Source organism: Petromyzon marinus, chromosome 24, assembly GCF_048934315.1.
Source record: "Petromyzon marinus isolate PM22_M1 ecotype Great Lakes invasive population chromosome 24, UKy_Petmar_22M1.pri1.0, whole genome shotgun sequence".
Classification (NCBI taxonomy): Eukaryota; Metazoa; Chordata; class Hyperoartia; order Petromyzontiformes; family Petromyzontidae; genus Petromyzon; species Petromyzon marinus.
The window spans coordinates 6,572,891-6,596,044 of NC_133690.1; the positions used below are offsets into that span (position 1 = coordinate 6,572,891).

Sequence of the window (23,154 nt, forward strand, 5' to 3'; positions counted from 1 at the left end):
AAAGTCACGTTGAAGGGAAACAATAAATAATAAAATATATATAAAACAATAAAAACTCTCACGACGTTTCGACCATAACACAAACGGTCGTCATCAGGTGTGTCGGTTTGCATTAATTAATTTATTTGTAAACGGTGTATTTATTTATTTATTTAAAAGCGTCAGCGCCACGCGCAGCAATTTGGCAGTTTATTTAGAAGGACTAGTCCATCTATGTTCTGAAAAGAGGAGGGGGGAGACGAAAAATTATTGTATGCTGTCTGAAAGCCACTGTAAGCGTGAACAATCAATTAAGACCTGAAATGGTTTATCAAATCCTTCCAATGATTGCTAAGCCAGAATCCATCTTCTCGGTTGAAATTGTCTCTGTGCTTGTATATGTGGATAGCCTCATGAACGAATCTCTTATGGTAGCCAGATGGCTTACAAAGAACCTCTGTCTTGGAAAAGTCAATGTCATGTGAGCCTACTGAATTATAACAATGATCTACCACGGCTGAGGTGTTGGTCCTACTGTGTTTAAGGTCTGCTTTGTGTTCACGAATGCGGTCCGAGACATAGCGTTTGGTTTCTCCAATGTAACTACTACCACAGAGGCAACTTAGTTTGTAGACACCAGGGTACTGTTGGTTTGTGTGATGAGGCTGATTCAACCGCATTAATGGATCAATCTAAACAGTTTTCATTGAAAACTTCTGCTGCCAGGCCACCAAGATTATACGGCTTACCAAAAAAAACATAAAGTAGATACACCCCTTCGTCCCATCGTCTCTACTATCAACTCCCCCACCTACAAACTAGCTCGTTTTTTGTCTGAAATCCTGCGTCCTTTCACTGGAAAAACCACCTCTGCGGTACAAAATTCTACTCACCTGGAATCGACAATCAAGGGTATTTCCCTTTCCCCAGACGACCTGCTTGTCAGTTTTGATGTAGTTTCCTTATTCACCAAGGTTCCTGTACCTGACACCATCGCGAATGATTGAAGACTTGGTTCATCAAGGACTAAACACTTAGGTACCCCCCCTGGTGAGACACTGTTTAACCAATACATACTTCACTTGGAATGGAACTTTCTACAAACAAAGTGAGGGCACCCCAATGGGCTCCCCCTATCTCCGGTTATAGCTAACATTTTCATGGAGAAATTTGAGACTGACGCCATCCAGACTGCCACTCTGTGCCTCACCTTATGGAAGAGGTAAGTGGATGACACTTTTGTCATCTGGCCACATGGCCGGCCAGCTCTAGACCAATTCTTCGACCACATCAATTCCATACACCCAGCCATCAGATTTACCATGGAAGTCGAAAAGATGGCAAGCTACCTTTTTTGGATGTCCTAATAAAAAAGAGACCTGATGGTTCAATGAGCCACTCTGTCTACAGGAAAGCTACCCATACGGATGCTTATCTGAAACCGGATTCCCACCACCATCCATCACAGAAGAATTCTCTCATCAAGACTCTGTACCTTAGAGCCCAATGCATATCCGACCAGGAACACATAGGCAGTGAACTCAAGCAGGTACACCAAGCTCTTAAAGCTAATGGTTACTCCGACTATACAATTCGCAAAGCTATCACTCAAACCATGAAGAAGTCTATGGGCAGTGCTGAGTCTATGGTGCAGTATTAAGTCGAAGGGGCAGTGTTCAGTCTATGGGCAGTGTTGAGTCTATGGGCAGTGCTGAGTCTATGGGCAGTGTTGAGTCTATGAGCAGTGTTGAGTCTATGGGCAGTGCTGAGTCTATGGGGCAGTGTTGAGTCTATGGGCAGTGCTGAGTCTATGGGCAGTGCTGAGTCTATGGGCAGTGCTGAGTTTATGGGCAGTGTTAGTCTATAGGCAGTGCTGAGTCTATGGGCAGTGTTGAGTCTATGGGCAGTGCTGAGTCTATGGGCAGTGCTGAGTCTATGGGCAATGTTAGTCTATGGGCAGTGCTGAGTCTATGGGCAGTGTTGAGTCTATGGGCAGTGCTGAGTCTATGGGCAGTGTTGAGTCTATGGGCAGTGCTGAGTCTATGGGCAGTGCTGAGTCTATGGGCAGTGTTGAGTCTATGGGCAGGGTTGAGTCTATGGGCAGTGTTGAGTCTATGGGCAGTGCTGAGTCTATGGGCAGTGTTGAGTCTATGGGCAGTCAGTTTAACACGTAGGCTTTCGCGACCAATATTATTCATAATAAAGGTTTTTGGGTTAGATCGCGTTTATTTATAAATGTGTCGTAACCCTCCACCACCCGACACGGCCAATCAGCAAAAAAAGTGTCACGTTGACAAAAGACAAATAATTCACCACTTCAGCTCACCGGTGTGTTGAAGAGTTAATCCACATTTACAGTTTGAGTACGACGTTTCGCTGGTAAATACTTCCAGCATCATCGGGCAATTCGCCAGAATGGTAAAGCCCTCGCTTGCTCCCGGTTTTATATAGAGCAGCAGGGTGACGACATCACTTAACTCATCAGGTGCAGTGATTAGAGGCGGAGGGGGGGGGGTAATGTAATTATATAATCGATTAGTAATCAGTCATTAGTTATGATTAGTAATGAGTTGTAGATTAGTAATTCTTTAAATCAAAATGTAATGTGTATTATTTAATAATACGCTTCCAGGCCGCACTAAGCCGGTAGCTGTCAGAGCGATTAAAGTTATTCTTGTTCCTCTCAATTTCAATGGATTCTCTAATTAGTCTTTGCCAGTAATAATTAGTTTTACACACCACTGCAACATTGTCAAAATCAATTGAGTGTCCTTGTTGACAAGCATGTTCTGCCACTGCCGACAGTTGTGTTTGAGATAATTTAATATTTCTCTGATGTTCTTTTAGTCTTACGCTGATGTTACGTCCCGTCTGCCCAATGTAGCAGCTGCCACATGAACAATTAATCCGATATACACCTTCTGTTGATAGTTTAGGTAATGCGTCTTTAGTGCAAGATACTAGTTTTTGAATTTTGTGTACTGTACCAAATCTTACTGTAATGTTTTGCTTTTGCAAAACGCGGGCTAATTTGTCAGTTACTCCTGAGATATATGGGATTTTTATTGTTTTAACAATCTGGTCGCTTTCAGTAGTATTGCTTTGCGATCGTGATTTGGCATTCAGTGCTCTGTTAATTTGAGCATTATTGTAGCCATTCTGTCGTAGTGCGTCTTTAACGTGTTTAATCTCTCTCACTAGACTCTCACCATCTGACACCGTTTTCGCCCGATGTACGAGCGTCTTGATAAGAGAGGATTTTTGAGCTGGATGATGATGTGATTCTGCATTCAGATAGGCATGAGTGTGCGTTTGCTTTCTGTAAACGCTGTGTGTTATTTTACCGTTTAGGCCATGTCCAAGCGAAACGTCGTACTCAAACTGTAAATGTGGATTAACTCTTCAACACACCGGTGAGCTGAAGTGGTGAATTATTTGTCTTTTGTCAACGTGACACTTTTTTTTGCTGATTGGCCGTGTCGGGTGGTGGAGGGTTACGACACATTTATAAATAAACGCGATCTAACCCAAAAACCTTTATTATGAATAATATTGGTCGCGAAAGCCTACGTGTTAAACTGACTAACCTCTATGGGGAGGATACTTTTCTTAAAACCAGAAAATTGGAGAAGCTTCGCATTAAGCGGATGAAATTGATATCTTCACTGGCCTTCCTCAAAAGGTGCAGAGATTCAAAGGTAATACCAAACGCAGTTAAAATAACACATCACATAAAGTCTTCTAAAGCTAACCAAATACTACACAAAGCTAGCGAATTATTATTAATAGAGAGAATACAGCACAATAGGAGTGAATTATCTTACATTTCGGAATCGCTAAAGCAGTTACACTTAGATATAAGCAATAGTGTATCTATGCATTATTGGAATATAATCGATAACATAACACAACAATCGGCTGATAATGTGTTTAAACTAACAAAAACTAACCAAATTAATAAATTTTCTAGACTACAAAATAAACAAATCCCTACTGAAAACCAAAAATGTAAAAACAAAACTGTACTGAACTTGACCAACACTGTATTAACCGGTGACATGGTCTCTATCCTTTCTAAAGGCCTTAACTTTGCCGTTACCCCAAGCATAATTCCAGTGGATGAGATCATTGCTGAGGTAGAATCAGCAGTTAGACTCCTTCCACATAATGAGGCAGAGATGACTAGACATGAGGTTGCTAAAATAATTGAGAATAGCAAAGTTCCAAAAGGAAATATTAGCTCTAACGAGGCAAAAGCCTTAAGAGAGCTGCGTGTAAATAAGGATATCCAAATCCTAGCAGCTGATAAAGGCCGCACTACTGTAGTGATGTCACGAGCCGATTATGATAATAAAATTAGAAATTTACTAGAGGAAAGTACCTACATTAAAATTAAACGAGATCCAACTAATACTTTAGAACGTAAGACCTCTGCAATAATTGCAAATTCATTAATCCCTAAAAATGAGCAATACCTAATTAAGCCAAGGGCCTCAAAACCACCTAGACTCTATGGGCTACCAAAGATTCATAAAATCGGCATCCCATTACGACCCATAGTCAGTACAATTGGCTCTGCCACATATCAATTAGCAAAATATATAACCAAACAAATACAGCCCTACATCGGTACAACATCTTCATTCATAAAAAATTCAGAACATCTTGTGAATGTGATTAAAGATATTAAACTTACTCCTGATGATATTCTGGTAAGTTTTGATGTTATTTCTCTATTCACTAAGGTTCCAGTGGACGAATCGCTTAAATTACTTGATACACTAGTAAAGAATACCGGTTTACAAAAAGATATTCCGAAACTTGCTGGCCATTGTTTAAATAACACTTACTTCTTATGGAGAGGGGATTTCTTTAAACAAAAGGAAGGAGCAGCAATGGGTTCTCCTTTATCCCCTGCTATAGCAAATTTGTACATGGAAAACTTTGAAATAAGAGCACTTGCCTCGAGCACATTAAAACCATCCTTTTGGTTTAGGTATGTGGATGACACTTTGGTTGTCTGGCCACATGGTAAAGATACACTTAATGATTTTCTAAATCATCTCAATGCACAAAACCCGGCCATCCAGTTCACCATGGAAATGGAGGTGAATAACACACTCCCATTCCTAGATATTTTGCTTGGACATGGCCTAAACGGTAAAATAACACACAGCGTTTACAGAAAGCAAACGCACACTGATGCCTATCTGAATGCAGAATCACATCATCATCCAGCTCAAAAATCCTCTCTTATCAAGACGCTCGTACATCGGGCGAAAACGGTGTCAGATGGTGAGAGTCTAGTGAGAGAGATTAAACACGTTAAAGACGCACTACGACAGAATGGCTACAATAATGCTCAAATTAACAGAGCACTGAATGCCAAATCACGATCGCAAAGCAATACTACTGAAAGCGACCAGATTGTTAAAACAATAAAAATCCCATATATCTCAGGAGTAACTGACAAATTAGCCCGCGTTTTGCAAAAGCAAAACATTACAGTAAGATTTGGTACAGTACACAAAATTCAAAAACTAGTATCTTGCACTAAAGACGCATTACCTAAACTATCAACAGAAGGTGTATATCGGATTAATTGTTCATGTGGCAGCTGCTACATTGGGCAGACGGGACGTAACATCAGTGTAAGACTAAAAGAACATCAGAGAAATATTAAATTATCTCAAACACAACTGTCGGCAGTGGCAGAACATGCTTGTCAACAAGGACACTCAATTGATTTTGACAATGTTGCAGTGGTGTGTAAAACTAATTATTACTGGCAAAGACTAATTAGAGAATCCATTGAAATTGAGAGGAACAAGAATAACTTTAATCGCTCTGACAGCTACCGGCTTAGTGCGGCCTGGAAGCGTATTATTAAATAATACACATTACATTTTGATTTAAAGAATTACTAATCTACAACTCATTACTAATCATAACCAATGACTGATTACTAATCGATTATATAATTACATTACCCCCCCCCTCCGCCTCTAATCACTGCACCTGATGAGTTAAGTGATGTCGTCACCCTGCTGCTCTATATAAAACCGGGAGCAAGCGAGGGCTTTACCATTCTGGCGAATTGCCCGATGATGCTGGAAGTATTTACCAGCGAAACGTCGTACTCAAACTGTAAATGTGGATTAACTCTTCAACACACCGGTGAGCTGAAGTGGTGAATTATTTGTCTTTTGTCAACGTGACACTTTTTTTTGCTGATTGGCCGTGTCGGGTGGTGGAGGGTTACGACACATTTATAAATAAACGCGATCTAACCCAAAAACCTTTATTATGAAGTCTATGGGCAGTGTTGAGTCTATGGGCAGTGCTGAGTCTATGGGCAGTGTTGAGTCTATGGGCAGTGCTGAGTCTATGGGCAGTGCTGAGTCTATGGGCAGTGTTGAGTCTATGGGCAGTGCTGAGTCTATGGGCAGTGCTGAGTCTATGGGCAGTGTTGAGTCTATGGGCAGTGCTGAGTCTATGGGCAGTGTTCGCCGAGCCGTTGAAACGGAAACGGCCAGTGCGCACGCGCGCGTTGGCGCGGCGGTCACGTGGTGCGTTGGTTACGTAACGCTCTTCGTGACGCGCGTAGAACTGACACGTGACTAGCTACGTCATTATGAGACGAACTCTGACAAGGACGCACGCTTTTTCACACGCTCTAAAAAAAATCTAAATACACTCTCTCACTCTCTCTCTCACACACACACTCTCACACACTCTCACACACTCACTCTCTCTCACACACACACTCTCACACACACACTCTCACATACACTCTCACATACACTCTCACACACACTCTCACACACACACTCTCACACACACTCTCACACACACACTCACACACACACTCTCTCAGAGTCTCACACACACTCTCACACTCCCTCTCACTCTCTCACACACTCACTCTCACATACACACACTCTCACACACACTCTCTCACACACTCACACACACACTCTCTCTCACACTCTCACACACACTCTCACACACACACACTCTCTCACACACTCATTCTCACACACACACACTCTCACACACTCTCTCACACACACACACACTCTCACACACACACACACGCTCCCATACTCTCTCACACACATACACGCTCCCACACTCTCACACACTACCTCGAAAACACTGACACGCTATCTCGCAACGCTCACCCACACGGCTCATTCCCTTCATTGACGCCGAGCGGAGGGATAAGGAGGGTGAGGTTGCTTCAGAGGGAGAAGATCCGCCATGCTATCTCAGCGCACGTGGCTCGTCTGCCTGCTGCTGCTGCTGCCTCTGCTGCTTCTGCTGCTGCTGAGCCCAGGCATGGAGGTGGACCCTCCGTTGGCCTCGCTCCCCGTTACAATGCCACCGCCGCTCGTAGCGTCGGGCGTTTGGAGGCCGCATTCTCTGCTCACGGCGATTTGGCGCTGGTAAGTAAACCTGAAACGACTTGGGGCCGTCCATAAATGACGTCACGCGCCTAGGTGGGGGTGGGGGTGGAGGATGGGTCAGACATTTGTGACGATGTGTGACGAGGAGGAGGGGTGGGAGGGTTTGAGAAATGTGACGTCGCATCAAAATGCGCAACTTTAAATAAATATAGACAACACGTTCTGCTTATATTGTTAGTTCTTTCGGTCAAGTCACCACGTAGAAGGGAAACCATAAAATAATAAAAATATCAAACAATAAAATTATCACGACGTTTCGACTGCAACACGAGCAATCATCATCAGGTGTGAAAACCACAGCAGGAAATAATTGTAAAAAAGTGGCGTTTTATTTTAACGTTAGCACCACGGAGAGCGATTTGGCAGTTATTCATATGGACGAGTTGTGTTAAGGGGTCGTCCATAAATGATTGTTCACGCTTATGGTGGCTTTCAGACCGCATCCATTATTTTCGTCTCCCCCCCTACTCTTTTCCGAACATAGATGGACTCATATTCTTAGCTCTTTCGGTAAAGTCACGTTGAAGGGAAACAATAAAATAATAAAATATATATAAAACAATAAAAAATCTCACGACGTGTGTTATGGTCGAAACGTCGTGAGAATGTTTATTGTTTTATATATATTTTATTATTCTATTGTTTCCCTTCAATGTGACTTTACCGAAAGAGTTAAGAATAATAATTATTGCAGTCACGAAAGCTTTAAATCAAAATAGATGGACTCGTCCATCTGAATAACTGCCAAATCGCTCTCCGTGGTGCTAACGTTAAAAATAACCCGCAACTTTTTTTAAAATTTGCTTGATGTGGTTTTCACACCTGATGATGATTGCTGCTTGTGTTGCAGTTGAAACGTCGTGAGAATTGTATTGTTTTATATTTTTATTATTTTATTGTTTCCCTTCCACGTGGTGGTGACTTTACCGAAAGAACCAAGAATATGAATCCCTGCAGTCACGAAAGCTTTAAATCAAAACGTTCTACTTAATTAAATAGATATATATTTTTAAATACATGTTTTCTCCTACAACATCAGAGTGCAGCGCCACATTAAATACACACTACAATGACAATAGTTTAAAGCGATTTGAAGCATGTTTTATTTTAAAATTGGAAATATTTTTGTGGGGGGGGGGCAGAGCTTTGTGACGTCATATTTGAGGGGGGGTCTGACTTTTTGTGACGCCGTGTGACGTCATTTATGGACGGCCCCTTTTAACTTTTTTGTTATATATTCATCTAAAATGTTTTAGCCGGGTAAGGCGCGCTTCCGTGGCTGTCTGGAACGCTGTCTTCCTTCCGTTATTAGGAAGCCGCTGGGAGCTTTGATGCCACTTTGAAATCATCACCGAGATCGACAAACTCATTTCTGCGAAAGTGCTTCTTGTTGTCGTGACTGCAGGAATTCAAATTGTTTGGGTCTTTCGGTAAAGTCACCTTGATAGGTTCAAAATTAGTCAAAATAAACAAAAAAAACACAACACACAGCAAACCGGTTAGTGCTGTACTAGTAACGAATTGTAAATGTTGTAGTGGGTTAAGCTCTCCAACACACAGCAACCGGTTAGTGCAGTACTAGTAACGAATTGTGAATGTTGTAGTGGGTTAAACTCTCCAACACACAGCAACCGGTTAGTGCTGTACTAGTAACGAATTGTGAATGTTGTAGTGGGTTTAACTCTCCAACACACAGCAACCAGTTAGTGCTGTACTAGTAACGAATTGTAAATGTAGCAGTGGGTTTAACTCTCCAACACACAGCAACCGGTTAGCACTGTACTAGTAACGAATTGTAACTGTAGCAGTGGGTTTAACTCTCCAACACACAGCAACCGGTTAGCACTGTACTAGTAACGAATTGTGAATGTTGTAGTGGGTTTAACTCTCCAACACACAGCAACCGGTTAGTGCTGTACTAGTAACGAATTGTAAAAGTAGTAGTGGATTTAAAACTCCAACACACAGCAACCGGTTAGTGCTGTACTAGTAACGAATTGTAAATGTTGTAGTGGGTTTAACTCTCCAACACACAGCAACCGGTTAGTGCTGTACTAGTAACGAATTGTAAATGTTGTAGTGGTTAACTCTCCAACACACAGCAACCGGTTAGTGCTGTACTAGTAACGAATTGTAAATGTTGTAGTGGGTTTAACTCTCCAACAAACAGCAACCGGTTAGTGCTGTACTAGTAACGAATTGTAAATGTCACAGTGGGTTTAACTCTCCAACACACAGCAACCGGTTAGTGCTGTACTAGTAATGAATTGTAAATGTTGCAGTGGGTTTAACTCTCCAACACACAGCAACCGGTTAGTGCTGTACTATTAACGAATTGTTAATGTTGCAGTGGGTTTAACTCTCCAACACACAGCAACCGGTTAGTGCTGTACTAGTAACGAATTGTAAATGTTGCAGTGGGTTTAACTCTCCAACACACAGCAACCGGTTAGTGCTGTACTAGTAACGAATTGTAAATGTAGTAGTGGGTTTAACTCTCCAACACACAGCAACCGGTTAGTGCGGTACTAGTAACGAATTGATAATGTTGTAGTGGGTTTAACTCTCAAACACACAGCAACGGGTTAGTGCTGTAAAAGTAAGGAATTGTAAATGTCGTAGTGGGTTTAGCTCTCCAACACACAGCAACCGGTTAGTGCTGTACTAGTAATGAATAGTAAATGTCGTAGAAGGTTTAACTTTCCAACACACAACAACCGGTTAGTGCTGTACTAGTAACGAATTGTAAATGTTGTAGTGGGTTTAACTATCCAACACACAGCAACCGGTTAGGGCTGTACTAGTAACGAATTGTAAATGTTGCAGTGGGTTTAACTCTCCAACACACAGCAACCGGTTAGTGCTGTACTAGTAACGAATTGTAAATGTAGTAGTGGGTTTAACTCTCCCAACACACAGCAACCGGTTAATGCTGTACTAGTAACGAATTGTAAAAGTAGTAGTGGGTTTAACTCTCCAACACACAGCAACCGGTCAGTGCGGTACTAGTAACGAATTGATAATGTTGTAGTGGGTTTAACTCTCCAACACACAGCAACCGGTTAGTGCAGTACTAGTAACGAATTGTGAATGTTGTAGTGGGTTAAACTCTCCAACACACAGCAACCGGTTAGTGCTGTACTAGTAACGAATTGTGAATGTTGTAGTGGGTTTAACTCTCCAACACACAGCAACCAGTTAGTGCTGTACTAGTAACGAATTGTAAATGTAGCAGTGGGTTTAACTCTCCAACACACAGCAACCGGTTAGCACTGTACTAGTAACGAATTGTGAATGTTGTAGTGGGTTTAACTCTCCAACACACAGCAACCGGTTAGTGCTGTACTAGTAACGAATTGTAAAAGTAGTAGTGGATTTAAAACTCCAACACACAGCAACCGGTTAGTGCTGTACTAGTAACGAATTGTAAATGTTGTAGTGGGTTTAACTCTCCAACACACAGCAACCGGTTAGTGCTGTACTAGTAACGAATTGTAAATGTTGTAGTGGTTAACTCTCCAACACACAGCAACCGGTTAGTGCTGTACTAGTAACGAATTGTAAATGTTATAGTGGGTTTAACTCTCCAACAAACAGCAACCGGTTAGTGCTGTACTAGTAACGAATTGTAAATGTCACAGTGGGTTTAACTCTCCAACACACAGCAACCGGTTAGTGCTGTACTAGTAATGAATTGTAAATGTTGCAGTGGGTTTAACTCTCCAACACACAGCAACCGGTTAGTGCTGTACTATTAACGAATTGTAAATGTTGCAGTGGGTTTAACTCTCCAACACACAGCAACCGGTTAGTGCTGTACTAGTAACGAATTGTAAATGTTGTAGTGGTTAACTCTCCAACACACAGCAACCGGTTAGTGCTGTACTAGTAACGAATTGTAAATGTTATAGTGGGTTTAACTCTCCAACAAACAGCAACCGGTTAGTGCTGTACTAGTAACGAATTGTAAATGTCACAGTGGGTTTAACTCTCCAACACACAGCAACCGGTTAGTGCTGTACTAGTAATGAATTGTAAATGTTGCAGTGGGTTTAACTCTCCAACACACAGCAACCGGTTAGTGCTGTACTATTAACGAATTGTAAATGTTGCAGTGGGTTTAACTCTCCAACACACAGCAACCGGTTAGTGCTGTACTAGTAACGAATTGTAAATGTTGCAGTGGGTTTAACTCTCCAACACACAGCAACCGGTTAGTGCTGTACTAGTAACGAATTGTAAATGTAGTAGTGGGTTTAACTCTCCAACACACAGCAACCGGTTAGTGCGGTACTAGTAACGAATTGATAATGTTGTAGTGGGTTTAACTCTCAAACACACAGCAACGGGTTAGTGCTGTAAAAGTAAGGAATTGTAAATGTCGTAGTGGGTTTAGCTCTCCAACACACAGCAACCGGTTAGTGCTGTACTAGTAATGAATAGTAAATGTCGTAGTAGGTTTAACTTTCCAACACACAACAACCGGTTAGTGCTGTACTAGTAACGAATTGTAAATGTTGTAGTGGGTTTAACTATCCAACACACAGCAACCGGTTAGTGCTGTACTAGTAACGAATTGTAAATGTTGCAGTGGGTTTAACTCTCCAACACACAGCAACCGGTTAGTGCTGTACTAGTAACGAATTGTAAATGTAGTAGTGGGTTTAACTCTCCAACACACAGCAACCGGTTAATGCTGTACTAGTAACGAATTGTAAAAGTAGTAGTGGGTTTAACTCTCCAACACACAGCAACCGGTTAGTGCGGTACTAGTAACGAATTGATAATGTTGTAGTGGGTTTAACTCTCCAACACACAGCAACGGGTTAGTGCTGTACTAGTAATGAATAGTAAATGTCGTAGTAGGTTTAACTTTCCAACACACAACAACCGGTTAGTGCTGTACTAGTAACGAATTGTAAATGTAGTAGTTGGTTTGACTCTGCAACACACAGCAACCGGTTAGTGCTGTACTAGTAACGAATTGTAAATGTCGTAGTGGGTTTAACTCTCCAACACACAGCAACCGGTTAGTGCTGTACCAGTCACGAATTGTAAATGTTGCAGTGGGTTTAACTCTCCAACACACAGCAACCGGTTAGTGCTGTACTAGTAACGAATTGTAAATGTTGCAGTGGGTTTAACTCTCCAACACACAGCAACCGGTTAGTGCTGTACTAGTAACGAATTGTAAATGTTGCAGTGGGTTTAACTCTCCAACACACAGCAACCGGTTAGTGCTGTACTAGTAACGAATTGTAAATGTTGTAGTGGGTTTAACCCTCCAACACACAGCAACCGGTTAGTGCTGTACTAGTAACACATTCTAAATGTAGTAGTGGGTTTAACTCTCCGACACACAGCAACCGGTTAGTACTGTATTAGTAACGAATTGTAAATGTTGTAGTGGGTTTACCTTTCCAACACACAGTAACTGGTTAGTGCTGTACTAGTAACGAATTGTAAATATTGTAGTGGATTTAACTCTGCAACACACAGCAACCGGTTAGTGCTGTACTAGTAACGAATTGGCCACGTTCTGTTTACGTAACGCAAACCCCTTAAATAATTGGCCATGTCGGGTGGTGGCGGCTTTAACGACACAGTAATTCATATTAACGCGATCTAACATCAAACAAACCTTAATTATTGATATATTATAATCATATATATTATAATCATATATATTATAATCATATATATTATAATCATTGCGTTGGTCATCCCGACACCACTCCCCCCACCTCTCCCTCCCACCCCTCCCCCCACCCCTCCCCCCACGTCTCCCCCCACCCCTCCCCCCACGTCGCCCCCCACCCCTCCAACCACGTCCCCCCACCCCTCCCCCCACCCCTCCCCCCACCCCTCCCCCCACGTCTCCCCCCCCCTCTGTGTTTCAGGGGAAGCTCCACGGCGTGGCTGTCATGGCTCAGCGTGACAATTCAGGTGAGACTCCCGTCCCGTGTCTCTCTGTCTCTGTGTCTCTGTCTCTGTGTCTGTCTCTGTGTCTCTCTGTCTCTATGTCTCTCTGTGTCTGTCTCTGTCCCGTCCCGTGTCTCTCTGTCTCTGTGTCTCTCTGTCTCTGTCTCTCTGTCTCTGTGTCTCTCTGTGTCTGTCTCTGTGTCTCTCTGTGTCTCTCTGTGTCTGTCTCTGTCCCGTCCCGTGTCTCTCTGTGTCTGTCTCTGTCCCGTCCCGTGTCTCTCTGTTTCTCTCTGTATGTCTCTGTGTCTGTCTCTGTGTCTCTCTGTCTCTGTATCTCTCTGTGTCTGTCTCTGTCCCAGGCCGTGTCTCTGTCTGTCTCTGTGTATCTCTGTATCTGTCTCTGTGTCTCTCTGTGTCTCTCTGTGTCTGTCTCTGTGTCTCTCTGTCTGTCTCTGTGTCTCTCTGTATGTCTCTGTGTCTGTCTCTGTCCCATGCCGTGTCTCTCTCTGTCTGTCTCTGTCCCGTCCCGTGTCTCTCTGTCTCTGTCTCTGTCCCATGCCGTGTCTCTCTGTGTCTGTCTCTGTGTCTCTCTGTCTCTGTCCCATGCCGTGTCTCTGTGTCTCTCTGTATGTCTCTGTGTCTCTCTGTGTCTGTCTCTGTGTCTCTCTCTGTCCTATGTCGTGTCTCTCTGTGTCTGTCTCTGTGTCTCTGTGTCTCTCTGTTTGTCCCAGGCCGTGTCTCTCTGTGTCTGTCTCTGTGTCTCTCTGTTTGTCTCTGTGTCTCTCTGTCTGTCCCATGCCGTATCTCTCTGTGTATGTCTCTGTTCCATGTCGTGTCTCTCTGTGTCTGTCTCTGTGTCTCTCTGTGTCTGTCTCTGTATCTCTCTGTGGCTGTCTCTGTGTTTCTGTCTCTGTCCCATGCCGTGTCTCTCTGTGTCTGTCTCTGTGTCTCTGTGTCTCTCTGTCTGTCCCAGGCCGTGTCTCTATGTGTATGTCTCTGTCCCATGCCGTGTCTCTCTGTGTATGTCTCTGTCCCATGTCGTGTCTCTCTGTGTCTGTCTCTGTGTCTCTCTGTATCTGTCTCTGTGTCTCTCTGTGTCTGTCTCTGTATCTCTCTGTGTCTGTCTCTGTGTTTCTGTCTGTCCCATGCCGTGTCTCTCTGTGTCTGTCTCTGTGTCTCTCTGTATCTGTCTCTGTGTCTCTCTGTGTCTGTCTCTGTATCTCTCTGTCTGTCTCTGTGTTTCTGTCTCTGTCCCATGCCGTGTCTCTCTGTGTCTGTCTCTGTTTGTCTTTGTGTCTCTCTGTCTGTCCCAGGCCGTGTCTCTCTGTGTCTCTCTGTTTGTCTCTGTGTCTCTCTGTGTCTGTCTCTGTGTCTCTCTGTTTGTCTCTGTTTCTGTCTCTGTCCCAAGCCGTGTCTCTCTGTGTCTGTCTCTGTCCCATGCCGTGTCTCTCTGTGTCTCTCTGTATGTCTCTGTGTCTCTTTGTCCGTCCCGTCCCGTGTCTCTCTGTGTCTGTCTCTGTGTCTCTCTGTTTGTCTCTGTGTCTGTCTGTCTGTCGCAGGCCGTGTCTCTCTGTGTCTGTCTCTGTCCCATGCCGTGTCTCTGTTTCTCTCTGTATGTCTCTGCATCTCTCTGTGTCTGTCTCTGTGTCTCTCTGTGTTTCTGTCTCTGTCCCGTCCCGTGTCTCTCTGTGTCTGTCTCTGTCCCATGTCGTGTCTCTCTGTGTCTGTCTCTATCCCGTCCCGTGTCTCTCTGTGTCTGTCTCTGTGTCTCTCTGTGTCTGTCTCTGTCCCGTCCCGTTTCTCTCTGTATTTCTGTCTCTGTCCCATGTCGTGTCTCTCTGTGTCTGTCTCTGTCCCGTCCCGTGTCTCTCTGTGTCTGTCTCTGTCCCATGCCGTGTCTCTCTGTGTCTGTTTCTGTATCTCTCTGTGTCCGTCTCTGTGTCTTTCTGTCTGTCTTTGTCCCATGCCGTGTCTCTCTGTGTCTGTCTCTGTCCCATGCCGTGTCTCTCTGTGTCTGTCTCTGTATCTCTCTGTGTCTGTCTCTGTGTCTTTCTGTCTGCCTTTGTCCCATGCCGTGTCTCTCTGTGTCTGTCTCTGTCCCATGCCGTGTCTCTCTGTGTCTGTCTCTATGTCTCTCTGTTTGTCTTTGTGTCTGTCTATCTGTCCCATGCCGTATCTCTCTGTGTCTGTTTCTGTCCCATGTCGTGTCTCTCTGTGCCTGTATCTGTGTCTCTCTGTGTCTGTCTCTGTGTCTCTCTGTGTCTGTCTCTGTGTCTCTCTGTCTGTCCCAGGCCGTGTATCTCTGTCCCATGCCGCGTCTCTGTGTCTCTCTGTCTGTCCCAGGCCGTGTCTCTGTGTGTCTCTGTCTGTCCCATGTCGTGTCTCTCTGACTGTCCCAGGCCGTGTCTCTGTGTCTCTCTTTTTGTCTCTGTGTCTCTCTGTTTGTTCCAGGCCGTGTCTCTCTGTCCAATGCCGTGTCTCTGTGTCTCTCTGTATGTCTCTGTGTCTCTCTGTTGTCTCTGTGTCTCTCTTTCTCTGTCCCAGGCCGTATCTCTCTGTCCCATGCAGTGTCTCTGTGTCTCTCTGTCTCTGTGTCTCTCTGTCTGTCCCAGGCCGTATCTCTCTGTTCCATGCCGTGTCTCTGTGTCTCTCTGTATGTCTCTGTGTCTCTCTGTCTCTCCCAGGCCGTGTCTCTCTGTCCCATGTCGTGTCTCTGCATCTCTCTGTATGTCCCATGTCGTGTCTCTGTGTCTCTCTGTCTGTCTCTCTGTGTCTCTCTGTCTGTCCCATGTCGTGTCTCTGTGTCTCTCTGTGTCTCTCTGTCTGTCGCATGCCGTGTCTCTGTGTCTCTTTGTCTGTCCCAGGCCCTGACGTAGTGTAGTAGTATATAATGTTGTGTAGTAGTGTATAATGTAGTGTAGTAGTATATAATGTAGTGTAGTATATAATGTAGCATAGAAGTATATAATGTTGTGTAGTAGTGTATAATGTAGTGTAGTAGTATATAATGTAGTGTAGTATATAATTAAGTGTAGTAGTGTATAATGTAGTGTAGTAGTATATAATGTAGTGTAGTAGTATATAATGTAGTGTAGTAGTGTATAGTGTAGTAGTATATAATGTAGTGTAGTAGTAGTATATAATGTAGTGTAGTAGTGTATACTGTGTATAGTAGTGTATAATGTAGTGTAGTATATAGTAGTGTATAATCTGTATGGTAGTGTATAATGTAGTGTAGTATATAGTAGTGTATTACGTGTATAGTAGTGTATAATGTAGTGTAGTAGTGTGTAATGTAGTGTAGTATATAGTAGTGGAGTAGTGTATAATGTAGTGTAGTAGTATATAATGTAGTGTAGTAGTGTATAGTGTAGTAGTATATAATGTAGTGTAGTAGTATATAATGTAGTGTAGTAGTGTATAATGTAGTTTAGTATATAGTAGTGTATAATGTAGTGTAGTAGTGTATAGTGTAGTAGTATATAATGTAGTGTAGTAGTATATAATGTAGTGTAGCAGTGTATAATGTAGTGTAGTAGTATTTAATGTGGTGTAGTAGTACATAATGCAGTGTAGTAGTATATAATGTAGTAGTATATAATGTAGTGTAGTAGTGTATAGTGTAGTAGTATATAATGTAGTGTAGTAGTACATAATGTAGTGTAGTAGTATATAATGTAGTAGTATATGATGTAGTGTAGTAGTTTATAATGTAGTGTAGTGGTGTATAATGTAGTGTAGCAGTATATAATGTATTGTAGTATATAGTAGTGTAGTAGTATATAGTAGTGTAGTAGTATATAGTAGTGTAGCAGTATATAATGTAGTGTAGTAGTATAGAATGTAGTGTAGTAGTAGTATATATTGTAGTGTAGTAGTATATATTGTAGTGTAGTAGTATATAGTAGTGTAGCAGTATATAATGTAGTGTAGTAGTGTAGAATGTAGTGTAGTAGTAGTATATAATGTAGTGTAGTAGTATATAGTGTAGTGTAGTAGTATATAATGTTAAGTAGTAGTAGTAGTATATAATGTAGTGTAGTAGTATATAATGTCGTGTAGTAGTATATAATGTAGTGTAGTAGTATATAATGTAGTGTAGTAGTGTATAATGTAGTGTAGTATATGGTAGTGTATAATGTAGTGTAGTAGTGTATAATGTAGTGTAGTATATTGTAGTGTATAATGTAGTGTAGTAGTATATAATGTACTGTCGTAGTGTATAATGTAGTGTAGCATATAGTAGTGTATAATGTAGTGTAGTACAGTACATGCCGTAGAACACGTTTGGAATCGACCTTCGTCTTTGTCTTTGCCTCTGCGTTCTGCCCCAGGACTTCCACCTGTGGCTGACCGTGTCTCACTGCGCATCCTGCACCAGGTCATGCAACGGCATCGTCTTTGTGACGTCACTCGCCGGGATTTCCCTTGGATTGGTGGGTAATGCACGCGAACAGCAAACTCGCCCGCCCGCTCACCACTCGTACACTCGCTCACCACTCGCTCACTCGGCCGCTTGCCCACTCACCCACTCGCTCAATCGCTCACCAATCGCACACTCGCTCACCACTCGCTCACCACTCGCTCACCACTTGATCACTCACCCACTCTCCCACTCGCTCACTCACCACTCGCTCATTCACTCACCGCTCACTCAGCACTCGCTCACTCACTCAGCCACTCACTTCCTCACTCACCACACAAACTCACCCCCCACTGTGTGTGTGTCTGTGTGTGTCTGTGTGTGTGTTTGTGTGTGTCTGTGTGTCTGTGTGTGTGTCTGTGTGTGTCTGTGTGTGTCTGTGTGTGTGTCTGTGTGTCTGTGTGTGTGTCTGTGTGTGTGTCTGTGTGTGTGTCTGTGTGTGTGTGTGTCTCTGTGTGTGTGTGTGTGTCTGTGTGTGTGTCTGTGTGTGTCTGTGTGTGTCTCTGTGTGTGTGTCTGTGTGTGTGTGTGTCTGTGTGTGTGAGAGTTCCTGTCTGCCTGTAGCTCGCCTGCTGCCTCTACTTCCTCCAGAGACGGACGGTGCCAGATCCCATGGTGCTCATGCAGGGTAAGCGACGTTTTGGTCTCACGGCCTACGGCAGGAATGCCTTCACGGGCTCCATAGATCTCCATGGATCTCCATGGGTCTCTGTTTTTCCGTGTCTCTATGGGTCTCTGTGTGTCTCTATGGATCTGTGTTTATCTATGGGTCTCTGTGTATCTCTATGGGTCTCTGTGTGTCTCTATGGGTCTCTGTATGTCTCTGTTTTTCTGTGTCTCAATGGGTCTCTGTGGGTCTCTGTGGGTCTCTGTGGGTCTGTGTGTATCTATGGGTCTCTGTGTGTCTCTATGGGTCTCTGTGTGTCTCTATGGATCTGTGTGTATCTCTGGGTCTCTGTGTATCTCTATGGTTCTCTGTGTGTCTCTATGAGTCTCTGTATGTCTCTGTTTTTCTGTGTGTCTCTATGGGTCTCTGTGTGTCTCTATGGATCTGTGTGTATCTATGGGTCCCTGTGTATCTCTATGGGCCTCTGTGTGTCTCTATGGGTCTCTGTATGTCTCTGCTTTTCTGTGTCTCAATGGATCTCTGTGGGTCTCTGTGGGTCTTTGTGTGTCTCTATGGATCTGTGTGTATCTATGGGTCTCTGTGTATCTCTATGGGTCTCTGTGTGTCTCTATGGGTCCCTGTATGTCTCTGTTTTTCTGTGTCTCTATGGGTCTCTGTGGGTTTCTGTGTGTCTCTGTGTGTCTCTATGGATCTGTGTGTATCTATGGGTCTCTGTGTGTCTCTATGGATTTGTGTGTATCTCTGGGTCTCTGTGTATCTCTATGGATCTCTGTGTGTCTCTATGAGTCTCTGTATGTCTCTGTTTTTCTGTGTGTCTCTGTGGGTCTCTGTTTGTCTCTATGGATCTGTGTGTATCTATGGGTCCCTGTGTATCTCTATGGGTCTCTGTGTGTCTCTATGGGTCTCTGTGTGTCTCTATGGATCTGTGTGTATCTATGGGTCTCTGTGTGTCTCTATGGGTCTCTGTATGTCTCTGTTTTTCTGTGTCTCTATGGGTCTCTGTGGGTCTCTGTGTGTCTCTGTGTGTCTCTATGGATATGTGTGTATCTATGGGTCTCTATATCTCTATGGGTCTCTGTATGTCTCTATGGGTCTCTGTATGTCTCTGTTTTTCTGTGTGTCTCTAGGGGTCTCTGTGTATCTCTATGGATCTGTGTGTATCTATGGGTCTCTGTGTGTCTCAATGGGTCTCTGTGTGTCTCTATGGATCTGTGTGTATCTCTGGGTCTCTGTGTATCTCTATGGGTCTCTGTGTGTCTCTATGAGTCTCTGTATGTCTCTGTTTTTCTGTGTGTCTCTATGGGTCTCTGTGTGTCTCTGTGGGTCTCTGTGTGTCTCTATGGATCTGTGTGTATCTACGTGTCTCTGTGTGTCTCTATGGGTCTCTGTGTGTCTCTATGGATCTGTGTGTATCTATGGGTCCCTGTGTATCTCTATGGGTCTCTGTGTGTCTCTATAGGTCTCTCTATGTCTCTGTTTTTCCGTGTCACTATGGGTCTCTGTGGGTCTCTGTGGGTCTCTATGGGCCTCTGTGTGTCTCTATGGGTCTCTGTATGTCTCTGCTTTTCTGTGTCTCAATGGATCTCTGTGGGTCTCTGTGGGTCTTTGTGTGTCTCTATGGATCTGTGTGTATCTATGGGTCTCTGTGTATCTCTATGGGTCTCTGTGTGTCTCTATGGGTCCCTGTATGTCTCTGTTTTTCTGTGTCTCTATGGGTCTCTGTGGGTTTCTGTGTGTCTCTGTGTGTCTCTATGGATCTGTGTGTATCTATGGGTCTCTGTGTGTCTCTGGATTTGTGTGTATCTCTGGGTCTCTGTGTATCTCTATGGATCTCTGTGTGTCTCTATGAGTCTCTGTATGTCTCTGTTTTTCTGTGTGTCTCTGTGGGTCTCTGTGTGTCTCTATGGATCTGTGTGTATCTATGGGTCCCTGTGTATCTCTATGGGTCTCTGTGTGTCTCTATGGGTCTCTGTGTGTCTCTATGGATCTGTGTGTATCTATGGGTCTCTGTGTGTCTCTGTGTGTCTCTGGATCTGTGTGTATCTATGGGTCTCTATATCTCTATGGGTCTCTGTATGTCTCTATGGGTCTCTGTATGTCTCTGTTTTTCTGTGTGTCTCTAGGGGTCTCTGTGTATCTCTATGGATCTGTGTGTATCTATGGGTCTCTGTGTGTCTCAATGGGTCTCTGTGTGTCTCTATGGATATGTGTGTATCTCTGGGTCTCTGTGTATCTCTATGGGTCTCTGTGTGTCTCTATGAGTCTCTGTATGTCTCTGTTTTTCTGTCTGTCTCTATGGGTCTCTGTGTGTCTCTGTGGGTCTCTGTGTGTCTCTATGGATCTGTGTGTATCTACGTGTCTCTGTGTGTCTCTATGGGTCTCTGTGTGCCTCTATGGATCTGTGTGTATCTATGGGTCCCTGTGTATCTCTATGGGTCTCTGTGTGTCTCTATAGGTCTCTCTATGTCTCTGTTTTTCCGTGTCACTATGGGTCTCTGTGGGTCTCTGTGGGTCTCTGTGTGTCTCTATGGATCTGTGTGTATCTATGGATCTCTGTGTGTCTCTATGGGTCTCTGTGTGTCTCTATGGGTCTCTGTATGTCTCTGTTTTTCTGTCTCTATGGGTCTCTGTGGGTCTCTGTGTGTCTCTATGGATCTGTGTGTATCTATAGGTCTCTGTGTATCTCTGAGTCTCTGTGTGTCTCTATGGGTCTCTGTATGTCTCTGTTTTTCCGTGTCTCTATGGGTCTCTGTGGGTCTCTATGGGTCTCTGTGTGTCTCTATGAATCTGTGTGTATCTATGGGTCTCTGTGTATCTCTCTGGGTCTCTGTGTTTCTCTATTTGGGTCTCTGTGGGTCTCTGTGTGTCTCTATGGATCTGTGTATCTATGGGTCTCTGTGTATCTCTATGGGTATCTGTGTGTCTCTATGGGCCTCTGTGTGTCTCTATGGGTCTCTGTATGTCTCTGTTTTTCTGTATCTATGGGTCTCTGTGTGTCTCTATGGGTCTCTGTATGTCTCTGTTTTTCTGTATCTCTATGGTTCTCTGTGTGTCTCTATGGGTCTCTGTGTGTCTCTATGGGTCTCTGTGTGCCTCTATGTGTCTCTGTGTATCTATGGGTCTCTGTGTATCTATGGGTCTCAGTGTTTCTCTATGGGTCTCTGTGTATCTATGGGTCTCTGTGTATCTCTATGGGTCTCTGTGTGTCTCTGTGTATCTCTTTGGGTCTCTGTGTGTCTCTATGGGTCTCTGTATGTCTCTGTTTTTCTGTGTCTCTATGGGTCTCTGTGGGTCTCTGTGTGTCTCTGTGTGTCTCTATGGATCTGTGTGTATCTATGGGTCTCTGTGTATCTCTGTGGGTCTCTGTGTGTCTCTATGGGTCTCTGTGTGTCTCTATGGGTCTCTGTATGTCTCTGTTTTTCTGTATCTCTATGGGTCTCTGTGTGTCTCTATGGATCTCTGTATGTCTCTGTTTTTCTGTATCTCTATGGTTCTCTGTGTGTCTCTATGGGTCTATGTGTGTCTCTATGGGTCTCTGTGTGTCTCTATGTGTCTCTGTGTATCTATGGGTCTCAGTGTTTCTCTATGGGTCTCTGTGTATCTCTATGGGTCTCTGTGTGTCTCTATGGGTCTCTGTATGTCTCTGTTTTTCTGTGTCTCTATGGGTCTCTGTGGGTCTCTGTGTGTCTCTGTGTGTCTCTATGGATCTGTGTGTATCTATGGGTCTCTGTGTATCTCTATGGGTCTCTGTGTGTCTCTATGGGTCTCTGTGTGTCTCTATGGGTCTCTGTATGTCTCTGTTTTTTCTGTATCTCTATGGGTCTCTGTGTGTCTCTATGGGTCTCTGTATGTCTCTGTTTTTCTGTATCTCTATGGGTCTCTGTGTGTCTCTATGGGTCTCTGTGTATCTCTATGGGTCTCTGTGTGTCTCTGTGTATCTATGGGTCTCTGTGTATCTATGGGTCTCTGTGTGTCTCTATGGGTCTCTGTGTATCTATGGGTCTCTGTGTGTCTCTGTGTAACGACACGTGTTTGACCTCCTCCTTCCCACCCCTACTTTCCTCCACCTCCACCTCTTCCTCCCCCCTCCTCCTCCTCCCCCCTCACCTCCCTCTCCCCTCCTCTCCCTCTACCTTCCCAACACCACCAGAGCGCCACTTCTTCCACCACGGCGGGCACGGCGACGGAATCTTCGTCTTTCTCGACGAGGAGGAGCAGGGGGAGCAAGAGGAGCGTGGTGGTGGTGGCATGGTCGTCCACCCCGACCGCGACTTTGGCGACTTGGTGCGCTTCCAGCAGAACGCCGGCGACCTGCGCTGGATGGAACCCTTCCCGTGGGACGAGGACGACGAGGAGCTGATCCTGCTCTGGGATGACTGAGGGCGGCCCCGCGGATTAATAAAGCATCGTTCGAGTCGCCGTTGGCTTTGTGATTGTTGTTGTTGTTGTCGTCTCGTTCGCGTTAAACTGCCCCTACAGACATAACAGGGCTGTAGGGGGCAAGTGGCTGTGTGTAGCGAGCAGCAGCTGTAGACACACAGACAAAGGTCCCCCGTGTAGCCTCTAACAGGGCTGTAGGGGGCAAGTGCTGTGTGTAGCGAGCAGCAGCTGTAGACACACAGACAAAGGTCCCCCGTGTAGCCTCTAACAGGGCTGTAGGGGCAAGTGCTGTGAGTAGCGAGCAGCACCTATAGACACACAGACAAAGGTCCCCCGTGTAGCCTCTAACAGGCT

General features: G+C 44.2%; 1 protein-coding gene across 4 annotated transcripts; it reads left to right on the forward strand.

The window, feature by feature from the left end:
* Window positions 1-4,894: 4,894 nt before the first annotated feature.
* LOC142928902 (uncharacterized) lies at window positions 4,895-22,839 on the forward strand. 4 transcript variants are annotated; one of them, XM_076069377.1, is made up of 6 exons: window positions 4,895-6,156; window positions 6,857-7,427; window positions 13,349-13,394; window positions 17,705-17,806; window positions 18,357-18,420; window positions 22,571-22,839. In XM_076069377.1, the coding sequence occupies exons 2-6, from the start codon at window positions 7,243-7,245 to the stop codon at window positions 22,798-22,800; spliced, it is 627 nt and encodes a 208-aa protein (XP_075925492.1). In that variant the 5' UTR covers window positions 4,895-6,156; window positions 6,857-7,242; the 3' UTR covers window positions 22,801-22,839. The 4 variants fall into 4 exon arrangements, with proteins under 4 accessions (XP_075925492.1, XP_075925493.1, XP_075925495.1 ...); XM_076069378.1 differs by having other exon boundaries at window positions 7,201-7,427; XM_076069379.1 differs by having other exon boundaries at window positions 4,896-6,156; window positions 7,319-7,427.
* Window positions 22,840-23,154: the final 315 nt, after the last annotated feature.